General features: G+C 35.1%; 1 protein-coding gene across 5 annotated transcripts in view; it reads left to right on the forward strand.

Moving 5' to 3' along the window:
* Positions 1–17,271, forward strand: part of ZMYM4 (zinc finger MYM-type containing 4) — a 135,278-nt gene that overhangs the window by 63,013 nt on the left and 54,994 nt on the right. For 4 of the 5 annotated variants that reach the window (XM_041738041.1, XM_041738044.1, XM_041738043.1 and 1 more), the window contains 3 exons: positions 13,944–14,468; positions 16,144–16,205; positions 16,563–16,733. In XM_041738041.1, coding sequence (XP_041593975.1) covers positions 13,944–14,468; positions 16,144–16,205; positions 16,563–16,733 — 758 coding nt within the window. Of the gene's footprint in view, positions 1–13,943; positions 14,469–14,705; positions 14,801–16,143; positions 16,206–16,562; positions 16,734–17,271 lie in introns of those variants that run through there. The other variant, XM_041738045.1, reaches the window with a different exon arrangement.

The following is a 17,271-nucleotide window of genomic DNA, read 5'->3' on the forward strand; positions in this document are numbered from 1 at the left end:
ACTGGGGTTTGACTGGGATTATGTTGGGTCTGTAGATCAGTTTGGGGAGAATTGATATCCTAATAATAATGTTTTCCAATTTATGAATATTATATACCTTTCAATTTATTTAGGTACTTCTTAAATTTCTCCCAGCAATATATTGTAGTTTTCAGTGTACAGGTCTTTTACATATTTTGTTATCTCTATACATTTTTAATTTCTTGTGCTATTGTGAGATAATGAAAAGTTAAATTTATTATTGAGGTACAATGTACAGATAATAAAATTTACCATTTTTTAAGATTATTTTTAATTTAACTTTGCACTTTGAAACGATTATAGATTTCTAAAATGAGTTCATGTAAGTCTTCCAACTCTATTATTTTGTTTTTTAAGATTTTATTTATTTATATGAGAGAGAGCATGAGCAGGAAGAGGGGCAGAAGGAGGGAGAGAAGCAGGCTCCTTTTGAGGAGAGAGCTTGAGGCAGGGCTTGATCTCAGGACCTGAGCTGAAGGCTGATTGAGCCACCCAGGTGCCCCATTCCACCTCTATTGTTTTTTTTTTTTTTTAAGATTTTATTTATTTATTCATGAGAGACAAAGAGAGGCAGAGACACAGGCAGAGGGAGAAGCAGGCTCCATGCAGGGAGCCCGACGTGGGACTCTATCCTGGGTCTCCAGGATCACACCCCGGGCTGCCAGGCAGCGCTAAACCACCAGGGCTGCCCTCCACTTCTATTGTTAAATGTTTTGTCAGTAGTCCTTTGCATTTACATATATATTTTAGAATTTCCATATAAATTTATACAAATAAGCTACTGGGACTTTGATTGGAATTGCAATATCTGTAGATTAATTTGGGGGGAGAAATGACATCTTAAATATATGGAATTTTCTTATTTAGGTTTTCTCTAAATGTCTAAATAATCTTTAGATTATTAAGTTTTAAAATAATCTTATACTTCTTATTCTATAGATTTTGTACGTATTTTATAAAATTTAAGTATCTCTGTTTTTTGTCCAATATTTCGTCTGGATTTTTTATTTGTGGATAAATTGATGGACAGCTTTCCCCCACAGAGATAGCCAGTTATTCCTTCCTAAGTAAGTGAATAATCATCCTTTCTTTGCTTTCTTGAAATGTAGTATTCCTATTTTTCATTACAATGTAATGATTGAAAAAAATATTTTTTTCTCGTTTCCAAATGACCTTTATTATCTTTGTAGATATCCTCCCTCAGGTTGAGGACTTTGTCTTTATTGTTTGCTGAAAGATTATTTTTCATGAATGCATATTAAAGTTTGTCATGATTTCTCTTTACTGAGATGGTTAATGTTTTTTCCTTTATCGTATTATGTGGTAATTGATTTTTCAATACTTTTTTTTAAAGATTTTATTTATTTATTCATGAGAGACAAGATTCCAAAGTTCCGGGATCATGCCCTGAGCCAAAGGCAAATGCTCAACCTCTGAGCCACCCAAGCATCCCTGATTTTTCAGTACTAAACCCATTTTGCATTCATGGGATAAATCATACTTTGTGATGATGTATTATTTGTTTTATATATTTACATTCAATTTGCTAATATTTTAAGTGTGCCAATATTTTAAGCACCTATGTTTATGAAGGATATTGATGTAAAGTTCTTTTTGTTTGAAAGATTTTATTATTTATTATTTTAAATTTTTATTATTTTATTTATTTATTTGAGAGAGAAAAAGAGAGATCAAAACTGGGGAGGAGCAGAGGGAGAAGGACAGACTCCTGAGTATAGAGTATAGAGCCCCATCCAGGGCTTGATCCCACAACCCTGAAATCATGACCTGAGTTGAAATCAAGAGTCAGATCTTCAACTGACTGAGCTACCAGGCACTGCAAGTTCTCTTTTGTTATGTGTTTTTCTGGTTCTGGTTGCAGAGTAATACTGGCTTTATAAAATTAGGAAGGGATGCCTGGATTGCTCATTGTTTGAGTGTCTGCCTACAGCTCAGGTCGTGATCCCAGAGTTTTAGGATTGAGGCCCACATTGTGCTCCCCGTGGGGAGCCTGCTTCTCCCTCTGCCTGTGTCTCTGCCTCTCTTTCTGTGTCTCTCATGAATGAATAAATTCTTAAAAAATATTAGAAGTATTCCTTTCTCATATTTACTGAAAGAATTCATGTAAGATGAGTATTACATTTCTTTAAATGTTTTATTTAATTTATTAGTAAAGTCTTTGGGCCTCGTGCTGTTCAGATTTTCTTTTTCTTTCTGGTCTTATTTGGCAATTCACACCGTTCAAGGCATTTCCTTTAAGTCAGCATAGTTGAATAGAACTTTGCATGATGATGGAAATGTTCTGTATGTACATTATTAATGTATAGTAGCCACTAGCTATTTGTGTCATTTGAATATTTGAAATGTCATTAGTGCAGAACTGAAGTTATAAGTTTATTTATTTTAAATAGCTATAGGTGGCTTTTGGTTTCGTGTATTGGACAGTGAAGATCTAAACTGTCAAGTTTATTTCCATAAAGTTCTTTTTTTTTTTAAAGATTTATTTATTTATTTATGATAGACAGAGAGAGAGAGAGAGAGAGAGAGAGAGAGAGAGAGGCAGAGACACAGGAGGAGGGAGAAGCAGGCTCCATGCGGGAGCCCGATGCGGGACTTGATCCTGAGACTCCAGGATTGCGCCCTGGGCCAAAGGCAGGCGCTAATCCGCTGAGCCACCCAGGGATCCCCTATTTCCATAAAGTTCTAAATTTTAAAATGCATTGTCATCAAACTATTCATAGAATTTTAAAATTTATTCTTAATTGAGTTTATATTTTCTTACTTTATTTTTAGCCTCTATGGAATCTTTACTACTGTACCTTTCATTCCTGATACTAGTAATTTTATGTTCTTTCTCACTTTCATTATATTAATATTTTTATTAAAATATTTACTTGTGAAATACATAAACTAAAATTTACGGTCTCAGCCTTTTTTTTTTTTTTTTTAATAGAGAGAGGCAGACAGAGAGAGGAGAGAGAGAATCTTAATAGGCTCCACACCCAGCATGTGAGCCTGACGTGGGGCTCATCTCACAACCCTGAGATCATCACCTGAGCCGAAATTAAGAGTTGGATGCTTAACTGACTGAGCCACCTAGGCACTCCTACCATCTCAGCTCTTTTTAAGTTTACAATTCATAATGTTAAGTACGTTGGCATTGTTATAGAACCAATCTCCATAACACTTTTCCATCTTATAAAACTATAACGATACCTGTTAAATAATAACTCTCTATTCCTCCTTCCTCTAGCTGTGTCACCCACCCTTCTATTTTCTTTCTATGAATTTGACCACTCTGGGGACTTCATATAAGTGGAATCATAATATGTTTACTTTTTATGACTGGCTTATTTCACTTAACATCCTCAAAGTTCATCTATATTGTAGCCTGTTCCAGAATTTCCTTTCTTTGCAATTAGTAGAATTGGTGTATCTTGTGTTTAATGAACTCATAAGAGTAACAAAGTGAAATTATTATTATTTTACTGATGTCATTGAGGGTAAAAATTACAAGTTACTCTGTACAGTTTTATAGCTCTTAAAATGATTTTAACATTGCAATATTTTCTGGTTATAAGGGGCATGATAAAAACTTAGGTTCAGGGCCTGAACAGATCCTTGTTTATCTGTATAGAAAGGGATATCACCTGATTCTGGTGTGGCAGGAAGGGAGAGAAGATGAAAATGAAAAGTTTCATTTTAAAAATAATATAACCATGTTTTAGAAATTTTGGAATTAGAAGGAGGAATAGCAGGAATGTGTAACTGTAGTTTGGGAAATAGTTGGAACTGTTTCCTCATACCTCTGTGGCATTTTGCTTCTGGAATTAATGGTATAAATTACTTTTATTTTGTTCATATTTCAATTTACTCTGCTTACAAAATAATATGTTGTGAAATATAAAAACTTGTAAATGTTTTACTTCATTAAAATGTATGACACAATTTTTTTTTTTTTTTTTTTTTTGTGCAAGGGAGGGGAGGGGCAGAAGGAGAGAAAGAATCTTAAACAGACTCTGCTGAGTGGTGGTAGCCTGATTTGGGGCTCAGTCTCACTAACCTGAGATCATGGCCTGAGCCGAAATCAATCAAGACTCAGTTGTTCAATGGACTGAGCCACCCAGGCGCCCTTCAATGTATCAATTAGTAGATATTGCTGTCTTCTTGATCATTCCTTTTAGAGAACTATAAATACCAGTGAACATTCAAAAAAGTAGTCTATTGCTTTAGTTTTCCTCAGTGAAGAACAAATGGTTATCTGTTTTATAAGGTGTTTTAGAATGTGCTTTAAAATCATTTTTTTAAATTTTAATAGTGTACAAAGTAGACTTTTGAAATGGATAGCATTTAACAAATTTCTGTCAGAAGTATCTGAAGTGTCAGCATTTGTTGGTCACCTTGTAGTAATAAAATCTTTGAGTTTTAAAATCGAATTGTTCTGAATATTCCACTGGTTTCAAACTGTGTTTTCCCCTTGTGGGAACAGATAAAAGCAAAAATTATTGAAAGTAAGTTCTGTGAATCTTACCTGTGAGTTTCATCTCTCCTTATTGAATGTGTAGAGGTTATATTGGCATACTTGAATAGTTCCACAATAACACATAATCAAATGAAAAGAAGAGAAGAGACCTGTAATCTTTAGTTGGGACTTCCTGAGGAAACTCATTCATCTTCATTAGTACTTGACATAGATTGTTAGTGATTGATCTGACTGAAGTAAATGGTTAATCTCTGGTGTGGTGGGGCATTCATTGGTTCATCTTTATTGGTAGAAGATTCAGGTGGGGCTTTGCGGAAGAAATTGGACCAGCTAAGAAGTTTGACTTGGTTAATCATCTGAAGATTGCTTTCAACCGCAGGGTGCAGTGATCTATTATCTGCATAGTTTATTTGTGACTGATTCATAAAAAACTAGAGCCTGCTACTCAAAGTGTAGTCTGTGGATCAGTATCTGGGAGTATGTTAGAGCTCAAATTCTGGCTCTCATCCTTGACCTACAGAACCAGAATCTTTGGGCGATGATGTAGACCTCAGGTATCTATTTCTGGCAAGTTCACGAAGAGATTATGATGGAGAGTAATCACTCAGAAAGCATTGCTTTTCGCTCAATGATATTCAAGCATTACTGTGCATTAGAAGTAAAATTATTTAGGAGTGCTTTTTTTTTTTTTAAGATTTTATTTATTTATTCATGAGAGACAGAGAGAGAGGCAGAGACACAGGTAGAGGGAAAAGCAGGCTCCATGCGGGGAGCCTGATGTGGGACTCGATCCCAGGATCCCAGGATCATGCCCTGTGCCAAAGGCAGACACTTAGCCGCTGAGCCACCTAGGCATCCCAGGGATGCTTATTTTTAGATATTTTAAAGTGAGATGAAATTTACATGTAGCATTGGATTAGTTTTATGTGTACAACATATTGTTTTGCTTTATGTATGTATCATAAAATGATTACCACAATAAGTTTAGTTAACATCTATTGCCAGTTACTTATTTTAATTTTGGAACACTGTTAGAAATTTATTTTACCTGGAGACCTATGTGTGTACAAGCATTTTTCATAGTACTACTGACACTCTGAATGATATACTTTGTTTTCTGTTCTAGCCTTTTTTTTTTTTCCTAACTCCACACCCAACATGGGGCTTGAACTCACAACCCTGAGATGAAGAGTCATATTTCTGTGCTTGCTGATCCAGCCAGCTGTCTCTTCTAGCCTATTAAAAAGACAATTTTCCTGGCCCTTGCTTACTAATTAATGGGTGATACTTGCAGTTTGAAATAACACTGGATTGTTGTATTCTAATTATTATCCTGTTAATGTGAAAAATTTTCGGGATCCCTGGGTGGCTCAACGGTTTAGTGCCTGCCTTCGGCTTGGGGTGTGATCCTGGAGTCCCGGAATCAAGTCCCACATTGGGCTCCCTGTATGGAGCCTGCTTCTCCCCCTGCCTGTGTCTCTGCGCCTCTCTCTCTCTGTGTCTCTCTCTGTCTCTCATGAATAAATAAAATCTTAAAAAAAATAGAAAACATGAAAAATTATCTGTTGGTTACTGGTCTATTAGTAGCCAGGATTGTTTTTCATCTTAGGATCATATATATGAATTACCATTCTTTCTATTATTCTAAGTGTGCCCTAATGAGAATCAGGGTCTGTCAATAAGAGCAGAAGCTGGAATGACTGTTGAAAAGCAGCTAGTACTTTCAGACAAAGCCATATAAATTCAGCTGTTGATGAATTGCATGTTTACCAAATGTCCATTGTTTCCAAACCCATTTCTTTTAGTAGTACTTGTCAATGTAATTGTGTGATTTTAATTATTTTTATACTAATGAAATATCCTCTGGAAAGTGAGGTGTTTCTGTGAATAATTTGAATGCTTTGGAAAAACTTAGTAAGTCAGTAAAAACATGGAGATGCAAGTGTCTTTATTTTGTCATTCTGCTTTAAAGAAATGAAAATTGCAATCATGAACTTTGCATTATGGGTTTGACTTGTTCAAAAAAGAACTCAGATTAGCATGCACCTTTTGCAAGTCTTGGTTGATCATCCAGTGACTGTGTGGCCAGTGTGCCTTTCTATATTCCAAAGAAAAGGAAATGTTTTATTTTTTTAATGATTCCTGATTTTATTGGATTTTTAACTATTAAACTACATTCCTGATCTTCTCCCTCCAGTGAGGCTTTCATTATTAAGGAAATTTTTATTGAGTAACAATAAATCATCTCTTAGAAATGTCTCTCACAAAATACTAATTTTACCTTTTATTTAAAATGAACCAAGATTACCTCATTTTTTGCTTGTTGTTACTTGTTTTACATTCTTCAGTTTGTTTTCTTTTGATTCTGTTTTTTTTAATATGAGAGAAAAGCAACCTCAGAATTGTTAGAAAACCATGATTTTTAAAGTTAAAATTATAATATTTATTTCTGAAAATTATGCTTTGATTAAAAGCAAAAATGTGTGAAGGAATCAAGTAATACATTGACAATGAAAGTAACAGCCCTTTTGCAGTGTTCATTTGTGTTTATTGGATTTCTTAGTTGGTGTTTGTACCTTAACATGAAATGGTTCTTAGGTATAGTGTAGAAATATCAGTATGCTTCTTAAAGCAAAGTCTAAGCATGAAGACCAGAAATAAAAGCTGACCTGGCATCATGACATTTACTTTCCATTATAAAACACACTGTCCTTAAATTGCTTAAAATAACTTCCATTCTACTTTCACAAAGTCTTACAACTTACTTGCATTTAACACATGTGTTCCTTTCATTCTTTTACAATGGAAGTTTATGTACAGATCACATCCCCTATTGCACATAGATTTTTCTTCTGATCTCATTAGTTCCTTCTTTACTGGATCATTCCCGTGCGCATACTACAAGCTGTAGTAGTCTCCATTTTAAAAAAACAACAACAAAACCAGCAACTCACCAGAAAGTTAAAAAAATAACAAGGAAAACAGAACATAAATTCATAGAAAAACTTTTTCTACAGATTTTAATCCAGTTTCTGCTTATTTTCTTTAATTTGGGCGCAGTTCTTTTGGAGAGTTGTAAGTACTTAAGGTTCTCTCTTTCTTTTCCGTCTCTGTTGGGATTACCCCACTTCAGCTTGTACACTCATCTTTCCACTGATAAAGCTCTTGTCAAGTTAGAAGTTCATTTCAGCTTTGCCAATGTTGATACCATTCTTAACCTTCATTTTATGTGTTATCTGAGCAGCAGTTGCTATGGTTGATCAGTCCTTCCTTATTCAAATACTTGCTTGGGTAGCCTGGCTGGCTCAGTTGGTTAAGATCTGCCTTTGGCTCAGGTCAGGATCCTGATGTCCTGGGAACTAGCTGGGCATTGCATCAGGCTCCCTGGCTCAGCGGGAAGCCTGCTTCTCCTTCTCCTTCCAGCTTGTGCTCTCTCTTGCTGTCTCTGTCTCTCTCTCAAATAAATAAAATCTTAAAAAAAAAAAAAATCCAAACAAAACTTCCTTCACTTAGCTTATTTGATATCAGTCACCTAGTTTTCCTCCTGCCTCATTGGCTGTTGCATCTTACTTCCTTTTCCTGATTCTTTCCTTTCTACCAGATTTCCACATGTTGAAGAGGACTATTTAGCTTTCTTCTATCCGTGGTAAATAAATTGGCTAGGTGATCTCATCTAGTTCCATAAATTTTAAGTACAATCTCAGGCAGCCCCGGTGGCGCAGTGGTTTAGCGCCGCCTGCAGCCCAGGGTGTGATCCTGGAGACTCGGGATCAAGTCCCACGTGGGGCTCCCTGCATGGAGCCTGCTTCTCCCTCTGCCTGTGTCTCTGCTTCTCTCTCTCTCTCTGTCTCTCATGAATAAATAAATAAAATATTAAAAAAAAATTTTAAGTACCATATCTTCATTGATTCCCAAATATATATGTCATTGCTTGGCAAGATTTTGCTTTCTAATTCTTTAATATATCTCCAGTTGAAGATTTAATAAGGTTCTCAAAATTAACAGGCTCAGAGCCTAGTTACCCCTTTCCTGTGTGTTCCTCCCTTAGTGTTCCCATCTCAAGAAATGATACCCTGGTGTTATCCTTTGCTTCTTTCATATCCAATTTCTGATATTTTGGGCGATGCCACTAACTTTTAAAACATACCCAAATGTGATTGTTTCTCCCCACATTCATTACTATCCTGGTCTTAGCCTCCAGTTTTTCCTTGGATTATTGCAGTAGTCTCCTAACTGTTCTTATTTCCATTCTTTGTTCTCTATAATATTTAGCAGTCTTAAAGAAATACAGAAGCTAAGGTGATCCTTGTAAAATATAAATCATGTTAATCCCTCTCCATGATCTTTTAATTACTTCCTTTCATACTTGAATATATTGCATTTTTTCGTATGGTCTGCAAATTAATAATAGACCTGTCCTCTGGCATTTTCTCTCTTCTCATTTTTTAGCACTCTTCCTTTCACTCATTCAGTTCTAGCCATATGGTCCTTGCTTTTCTTCACATATGCCAAGCATGTTCACAGTGTCTAACAGCTAGGAGTTTTCCTTGAGAAATTTTTGCTTTATGAGTTTCATTAGCTGCTGTGATCCCCAAATAAGTGTAATATCATGCTTTGTTCTGCAGATCTAGGCTCTGAGAAACAGAAGCTGTTTCTTTTGTTTGATTATTTGGGCCTCGAGGATGAGTGGAATTCTTGTCCAGTTAATTACTTATCTTAATATAACTAGTACTTATATTTTAACCTCATTAAGATTTGTTCAGCCTGCAGATTTCTTGTGTGATAAATAGCAAAATTTCAAATTCAGATTTGATGCTTTGTTAGAAATTGCCATCTCTGAAAAAACTTTAAATCTCAAGTGTATTGTCAAGTAAGGATAAAAATTTGTTTTCAGTAAATAGTAGATTCATGTGCTTCAAAACTCAAAAGATACAAAAGTTGTGCTTTGAAAAGTTGGTGTTTCTGTCTTCTAGCTCCTCAATTATGATATTCATAGAAAATCAATGGAAGATATTTTTTAATGTATAAATAATTATATATATACATACATTTTAAAATACATCAGTGATAGCCATATATATATGTATATATATATATATATGTACAGATATTCTTTGTCACTTAGATATTTTTACCTAAGTAACCTGGGAAACTCCTATAAAGCTTATCTCATTCTATTTTATAACCACATAATGTAATATTGTAGGTATGTATTGTAATAAATTTAGTCTTTTTGGTGGATAGGCTGTTTCCAGTTTTTGCTGCTGTATACGTTCTCTTTTCATAGTTCTCTTGCAAGATTCTGTCTGTAGGACTAATAAAACACTGTGTGTTAACTATATGGAATTTTAAAAATTAAAAAAAAATCTTAAAAGTTGAAATGCTGGCTCAAAAGGTATGTGCATTTAAAGTATGATAAATATTGCCCGGCTGTTCTTTATTAGAATGGTACCAGTTTATACTCCTACAGATAGTATTTGACTGTAGCAGTTGGCAAACTTTTTTTCTTTCAAGGGCTAGATACAAATATTTCAAGCTTTGCAGCTTACATATGGTCTATATCACAAACTCTTATTTGTATATATTTTTTGGCTCTTTGCCATAGTCTGACAGCTTTGGCCTGTATTATGGCTGCCAGGCTGTTAATCAAAACCTTTTGTCATTAATCAACCTGCTATGTGAACATGGTATTTCATTGAATTATTAATCTGCATTTCACTTAGGAGCAAAGCTCATCTTTCATGTTTCCTTTCCTGTGAAAATGTTTGTTCAAATCCTTTTCTTTCATATGCTTATTTGATTGTATTTTTATTGAGGTGTAAGAATCTTAATATTCATTAGAGAAACAATCCTTTCTGGTAGAGTATACAATAAAATTTTTCAACCAGTTTATCTATAATCTTGGTTTGCTTTGTGTTTTCTTCTCTTTAGAATTTTTTTTTTTTAAAGATTTATTTAGGGATCCCTGGGTGGCGCAGCGGTTTGGCGCCTGCCTTTGGCCCAGGGCGCGATCCTGGAGACCCGGGATCGAATCCCACGTCAGGCTCCCGGTGCATGGAGCCTGCTTCTCCCTCTGCCTGTGTCTCTGCCTCTCTCTCTATCTCTCTGTGACTATCATAAATAAAAAAAAAAAAAAATTAAAAAAAAAAATTAAAAAAAAAAATAAAGATTTATTTATTTTAGAGAGAGAGTGTGTACATGAGTGGGAGGAGGGGAAGAGGGAGAGGGAGAGAGAGGAGTGGAGCATGGAGCCCACCCAACATGGGCTTGATCCCATGGCCCTGAGATCATAACCTGAGCTGAAATCAAGAATTGGATATTCATCCTACTGAGCCACCTAGGCGCCTCTAGGAATTTTTTAGTCATATTTGATCTGTTACTGAATAAATTAGTTGTTTATTCTCGATTTTGTGTCATTTTTAGAAACGCTTTTCCTCACTTAGGGCTTAAAATAATTTTCCATTTTTTATATTAGTATTTTATTTTTAATGTGTTTTTTACAAGGTTTTATTTATTTGATGGAGCACAAGAGGGGGCTGGGGAGCAGAGGGAGAGGGCGAAACAGACTCCCACTGAGCAGGGAGCCACACATGGGACTCCATTCCAGGACCCTGGGATCATAACTTGAGCTGAAGACAGACCCTTAACCAACTAAGCCATGCAGGCACCCCTTCTTTTTTATGTTTAAACCTTAAATACATCTGGAAATTATTCTGACAGGATTTAGGGATCCACTTTTTCCAAGTGGTGGTACCCTTTTCTCCCAGTACCACATTCCAAATTTAAATGTAGTGATTTTGAAAGTTGCTTGCAATATTACTTTTTACTGTTGATTTCTCATATACTATAGAATTTAGATTAGGCTGTTGACCACATGAAATGCATATTCTTTTATCATGAACAGTTACTGAGCGTGTGCTATGTGGTCTGGTACTAAGGATAAAGTATTGTATAGAGAGGGCTCTAATAACCCTGACCTTTAGTTGTTTATAGTCTGGTGGATTTATTGCACCATGTGTATGTATGTGTTTTAACATCTTCTGTATTTACATTTTCTCCTAATTCTCTCTTAATGAGAATTTTCAAGTAAATAGAACAATTGAAAGAATGGTACATTTAATATCTATAATGTGCATGCTCTCATCCCTCCCTGCCACTCTCTCTTTGGTATATACATGAAAGTAGATGTAGACATTCAGAGATTTTACGATCTGTTGTTTGATTATTATTTAAGTAAAATTATTGATTTTCTAATTTTATTGTTTCCTCTCTCTGTTTTTCTAGTTTTGAGGAGGGGGAACCATAGCTATCCTTTCATCCCTAGAACTTCGTGCAGTTCTTACCACAGAACTGTTTCCTGATATCTGATAAATGAATGAGAAGGCAGTGGGAAATTGTTGAAGGATTTCAAGGGGAAGGTATAATATGGAATGATTTATGGTTTAGAAAGACACTTTGGTGTGTTTACGGAGGAGGGCAACTTGAGGAATGTGTGTGTTTTTTTTTTTAAGAATTTATTTACTTATTAGCAAGAGAGCACAAGCAGGGGGAGCAGCAAGCAGAGAGAGAGGGAGAGGCAGACTTCCCCACTGAGCAGGGAGCCCAGTGTGGAGCTTGATCCCAGGAACCTGAGATCATGACCTGATTATAAGGCAGATGCTTAACCAACTGAGCCACCCAGGTGCCCCTTGAGGAGTGTTTTTATTTAGAAGTTTTTATCAATTTGGAGTTGACTATAAGTAATCCAACTCAGACTTAAACAAAAAGAGGAATTTAGCTTACGTCATGTAATTAAAGGAATGGTTTGAAGAACCAGCCTAATGAATGGTTCATCTGGGCTTCAGGAACAAATAAAACAAGACTGTTGGTACCATGAACATTTTGTCTTTGCTTCATTCTTTTTTTTTTTTTTTATTAGGTCCAGTTTGCCTGCTCATGGATCAATTAATGTGGCTAGGGATAGGGCTTGTAAAAATATGGTTGCTTTCTAGATGTTCACATAGATGTCCCCAGTAAGAGATATGGAGTGTTGGAATGTCACCATGTGGAGAAGATGGATTTGAGACATATTAAGTAGTACAGTTGACAGAATTATCCAGAGGGAAGGAGAATTGGACTGATTCTCTCTTCATGAGCAAACTGCTGGCTTGGTGATGCTATTAATCAAGTGACAGAAATATAAGAAGAGTCTGCTTGGAATGGGAACATGATGAGCTTGATTTTAGAAGTTTAAGTTGGAGATCCCTAGGGACTTAGAGGAGCTAGGTGAATGTGGAGATCTGAATCTTGGAAGAAAGGTGTAAGGTAAAGTGCTTAGGAAGTTCACAGCAAAGGTGAAAGCTAGAGTGGTGACTGAAACAGTCCTGAGTGTATAAAAGGAGAAGGGAACTGGAATATTAAGAGCATCAACAGAAGACAAGGAAGTATGAAATAAATTAATAGACTAATTAAAAAGATAGGAAGAAGTATAGTGTCATAGAAACCAAAGGCCTTTTATCCGGGAGGGATATGCCATATAGGGATTGAAAAAATCAGTTGGATTTGACCATTAGGAAATCACTGAATATCTTAATGACAGCAGTTCCGATGCAAAATTGAGACCCAGGCTACATTAGGTTCAGAGGATTAATGCCTGGGAGATGAAGTAGAAACAAACCAGCATAGACTTTTTTTTCTAGAGGTGTGACTGTGAAGCAGAAATAAATGAGGGCCAGGAAAAAATAAAGGCTGGGAGGGTTTTTGGTTTTATTTTGGAATGAAAGAGATGTAAGCATGTAGTTTCAAACAATAAATAGTTTTTAAATTTATCCTCGCTTGAATAAATTTTATTCTCTATGTATAAATATTTACTATTGTAAACATTAACTCCTCTGTTTATTAGAGATGGACCAGAGACAGTGAGACTTTAAGAGCAGAGACCTGGGTTCTGATATCAGTTCCCCAGAATAATCACTATAATAATTAAAATGATCACTTTTATATTCCCTTCTGTGTGTCAGTCACTGTGTTATTAGGCCTTTTATACATACTATCATTAATCCTCACCACAGATTAATCTCTAAGGTGAGTATTACCCTGTTTTATACGTGAAGAAACCCGAGAGTTTACTTCTCAGGATCACATAGATTTTCAGTGATTCTGCTATGATTCCAGCACAGATATGTCTGCTTCTGAAATTGATACTTTTTTTTTCTGTATCGCATTGCCTCCTTTCTAGCCTAAAATAGCTTATCAAATTTTAGGTCCCTGTTTCCTTATCTGTCACATTAGGATAGTTATATCTGTCACACCTATATCAAAGTCCTAATTGAATACTGTGGTATTATCTATATTTTGTTTGAAAAGAAAAATTATATATTTGGTTAAATACCAGACAGACCTTATAAATGTGGTCATCTTTAGCACTATCGTTTGTCTAAACAGTATTTTACTTTTTAAGGTGGTGGTATCATGGATACAGAAATGTCTGAAGATATAGACCACAACTTAACTCCTACCCTTGACAGCATGTCTTATGGAATGCCGAATCAAACAGGATCTGAAAATTCATTGCTGGATGAAGATGATTATTTTTTGAACTCTGGGGATCTTGCAGGAATTCCAGTCGTTGGTAGTGACAATGAGGATGAACAGGATTTTAGTTCAAAGGACAATATTGTTTCTTCAATTCATACTGATGATAGCTTGGAAGTAGAGAGAAGAGTCACACAGCATGAATCAGACAATGAAAATGAAATACAGATTCAAAATAAATTAAAAAAAGACTTTCCTAAACCGTTTGATCAGGTTTCTGTCTTTAAATCAATACGGAAAGATTTTAGTCTAGTAAGAGAAAACAGCAAAGAGACATTTTCTGGAAAGGAGAAAAATAGAGACCTAACTTATCATGAACGTGAAAAACGGTTGGATAAACCCCATAAAGAGTTGGATTCAAGGTTGAAAAGCAGTTTTTTTGATAAAGCAGGTAATAATTGTTGGAATAGAGCCATAAAACACAATAAATAACAACGTATTGATAATTACATAGCTTTTATTACTTGTGATGCTAAGCGAAATATGAACAGTTAAATTCATTGTAAGCTTGTCATTTTTCTTTTATCCTTGTTCTTTGCAGAGTGACTGAATTTCTCCCAGTAACTTTTGGTAATGGTAAAAATGATTGAAAAATAGCTCTAAACCTCATTTCTCCCTCCCCTGGTTGCAATATTTTGATGAGAAGGCAAGATACTCAAGTCACCCGTTCATTTTCTTTGGTTGAACATTGGAACCTGAAGTTGGATTTAACTTCTTTGTGCTGTAAGCACTAATTCAAACTGCTGTCCCACCAATTAGTCCAAATTAGGGAGGGTTTTTCTATTTGATAACATTTGTATTTTATGTTTTAGAAATTTCTTGAGGCCCCTCTTGAGCCTCTTTGCCCAGTGTACCTTATACTTTAGCTCCAGTTCCATTCTTGAATATGTCACATATTTTCTTATTTCTTTGCCTTCTTTTCCCCCCTGCTATTCCATTTGTCCATATGTCCTTTTCTTTCTTTGTATTTATATCTGTAAAAGTACTTCTTGTCCAACAGTGCCTAACTCATAAACTTCTTCTACTCTGTAGTCATCCCTAACCTCTCTACATAAAGAATGAATTGTTTATCTATATTTCCATAGCATTTTGTTTATACTTCATTATTTATAGCACTTATAGTAAAATACTTCTGTATTTGTTTTGCCTTACTTATCAGCATAGGTGCTTATTGAGGACCAGAGTGTATCTTATTCATCTTTGTGTTCTTGGGGCCTAATCTGGTGCAGTGAAAATAGTAATATTTCAATAAATGTTGAATAGATGTGAAGGAAAGCAAGGTATAATAAAGTAGTCTTTATATTTCTTCTGACAATGCTGGGAGAGTAAGGTAGAAAGAACAAATCAGTATTATTAAGAACAATTAATTTACATATTTATTATGTACCAGGCTGTACAGGGTATACTATATTTTTCAATATATGTTATTCAATATATATTTTTGATATCCCTACAGGGGACAAATTACAGGGGTATTTATCCCCAGGGAACATAATATCTAGTAGTAGAAGGGGTAAATGAAGTAGTAGAAGTGTCAGTGACAGTTGAATAGCATAAGATTTAATTTACAATTACAGAAAATGGTAGAAGAGTTTGTCATAAGGCCATACAAGAAGATTTCTGTCATAGAATTGAAACAGAGTGTTTTACGTATTCTTAGAAAAAAGCTGATTTTTAACTCAGTGGCCAGGGAAGGCTTATAGAGGAGAGGTGAATTTTGAACTGAGCAGAATCTAGGAAATGTATAGGGATTAAGATAGAGGGGCCTTGGTATAAACAGAAATGGGGAAGAACAAACACAAGTAGTTTTCAGGGCATAGTGACTAAAGTAACCACTTTATTTAGATTTGAGCAAGGAAAGTAAAAGGTGAGGCTAAAAATAAGGTGGGGCCAGTCTTTTATTTGAGTGAAACTATTTTGGGTATTTTTTGGGACCCATTTCACTCTAATAAGCATCTTTATTGGACAAGAGAGGTGATTATCAAATGATAGCTTTTTAGGTCATTCTTTGTAAGATTTGTTATTCATATACATGTGTTTGTTTTGTTTTTTTTTTCTTTCAATAGCTAATCAAGTTGAAGAAACATTACATACCCATTTACCACAAACCCCAGAAACAAACTTTAGGGTAAGTTTTCAGTGTGTATGTAGATTGCTGTAACTGTGGCAAGTGTCAAAGTTTTCTTTATGTCATTTTCTAAACTGTAACTATATGTGTTAGGTAGAGCACTGATTTTTTTTTTTTTTTTAATTTGCTTATTATTTGGTAAGGACATCTTTGAAGATGTTCTAAGAAGCCTCAGCTCTTAGTTTCTTTATTTGTATTTGATATTTAGATATAGATCACAATTACTTTTAGACATAGGGACTCTAATGAATATCCATAGAGTTCTTCATTTCCAATGAGCTTATCTTTGGGTGTTGAACCTAAAGAGGAATAATTTTTAAATCTGAATATTTATTAATCCTTTATATTGTGTTTTAGGATTCCAGCTATCCATTTGCCAATAAAGAATCCATTGGTTCGGAACTGGGAAATTCCTTTGCATCAAATATTAGAATTAAAGAAGAACCTTTGGATGATGAGTATGACAAAGCAATGGCACCACAGCAGGGACTACTAGACAAAATTAAAGATGAACCTGACAATGCTCAAGTAAACATTTCACCTTTACTTTCCCCCTTCTTTTTTGTTCCACACATGAATTATTTATTTGAGAGAGGAAGTTCTTGATTAAGAAGTGAAGTAGTTTGTTGACGGTGTGAGAGGAGACTCTTACTGAAGGTTAAGGTAATTTGATTTATCTTGTGAGATTAATGCTAAGGAATTAAGAGTTACATGAAACTTTTCTTGAGTAGTAATTTAGGCTTTTAATCTACTTTGTTCTTGAATACCACTCTTCTGTGATTTTTACAGTTTCAGAACCGGAGTAGGGAAAGTGAGTCTTCATGGATTTGAGATTGACACAGCAGATGTTGTTGAAGGTTTATGGTTATTTATATTGTGGTTGAATTTATTTAAGATAGTAATAAGTCCTTTGCAGTTATTGCTGATGAAGTACATACTCTAAATGGATTTAAGGGTTTTGGCGGGAGGAATTAATGGACAGGCTATCTTTGAAAGAGTTAACTGATTGAAGAAGCAGTTAATTTGATCAGTGGGTAGAAGGCGAGGCGGCTTTGATGAATGAAAT

This window comes from Vulpes lagopus, chromosome 23 (assembly GCF_018345385.1).
Source record: "Vulpes lagopus strain Blue_001 chromosome 23, ASM1834538v1, whole genome shotgun sequence".
Classification (NCBI taxonomy): domain Eukaryota; kingdom Metazoa; phylum Chordata; class Mammalia; order Carnivora; family Canidae; genus Vulpes; species Vulpes lagopus.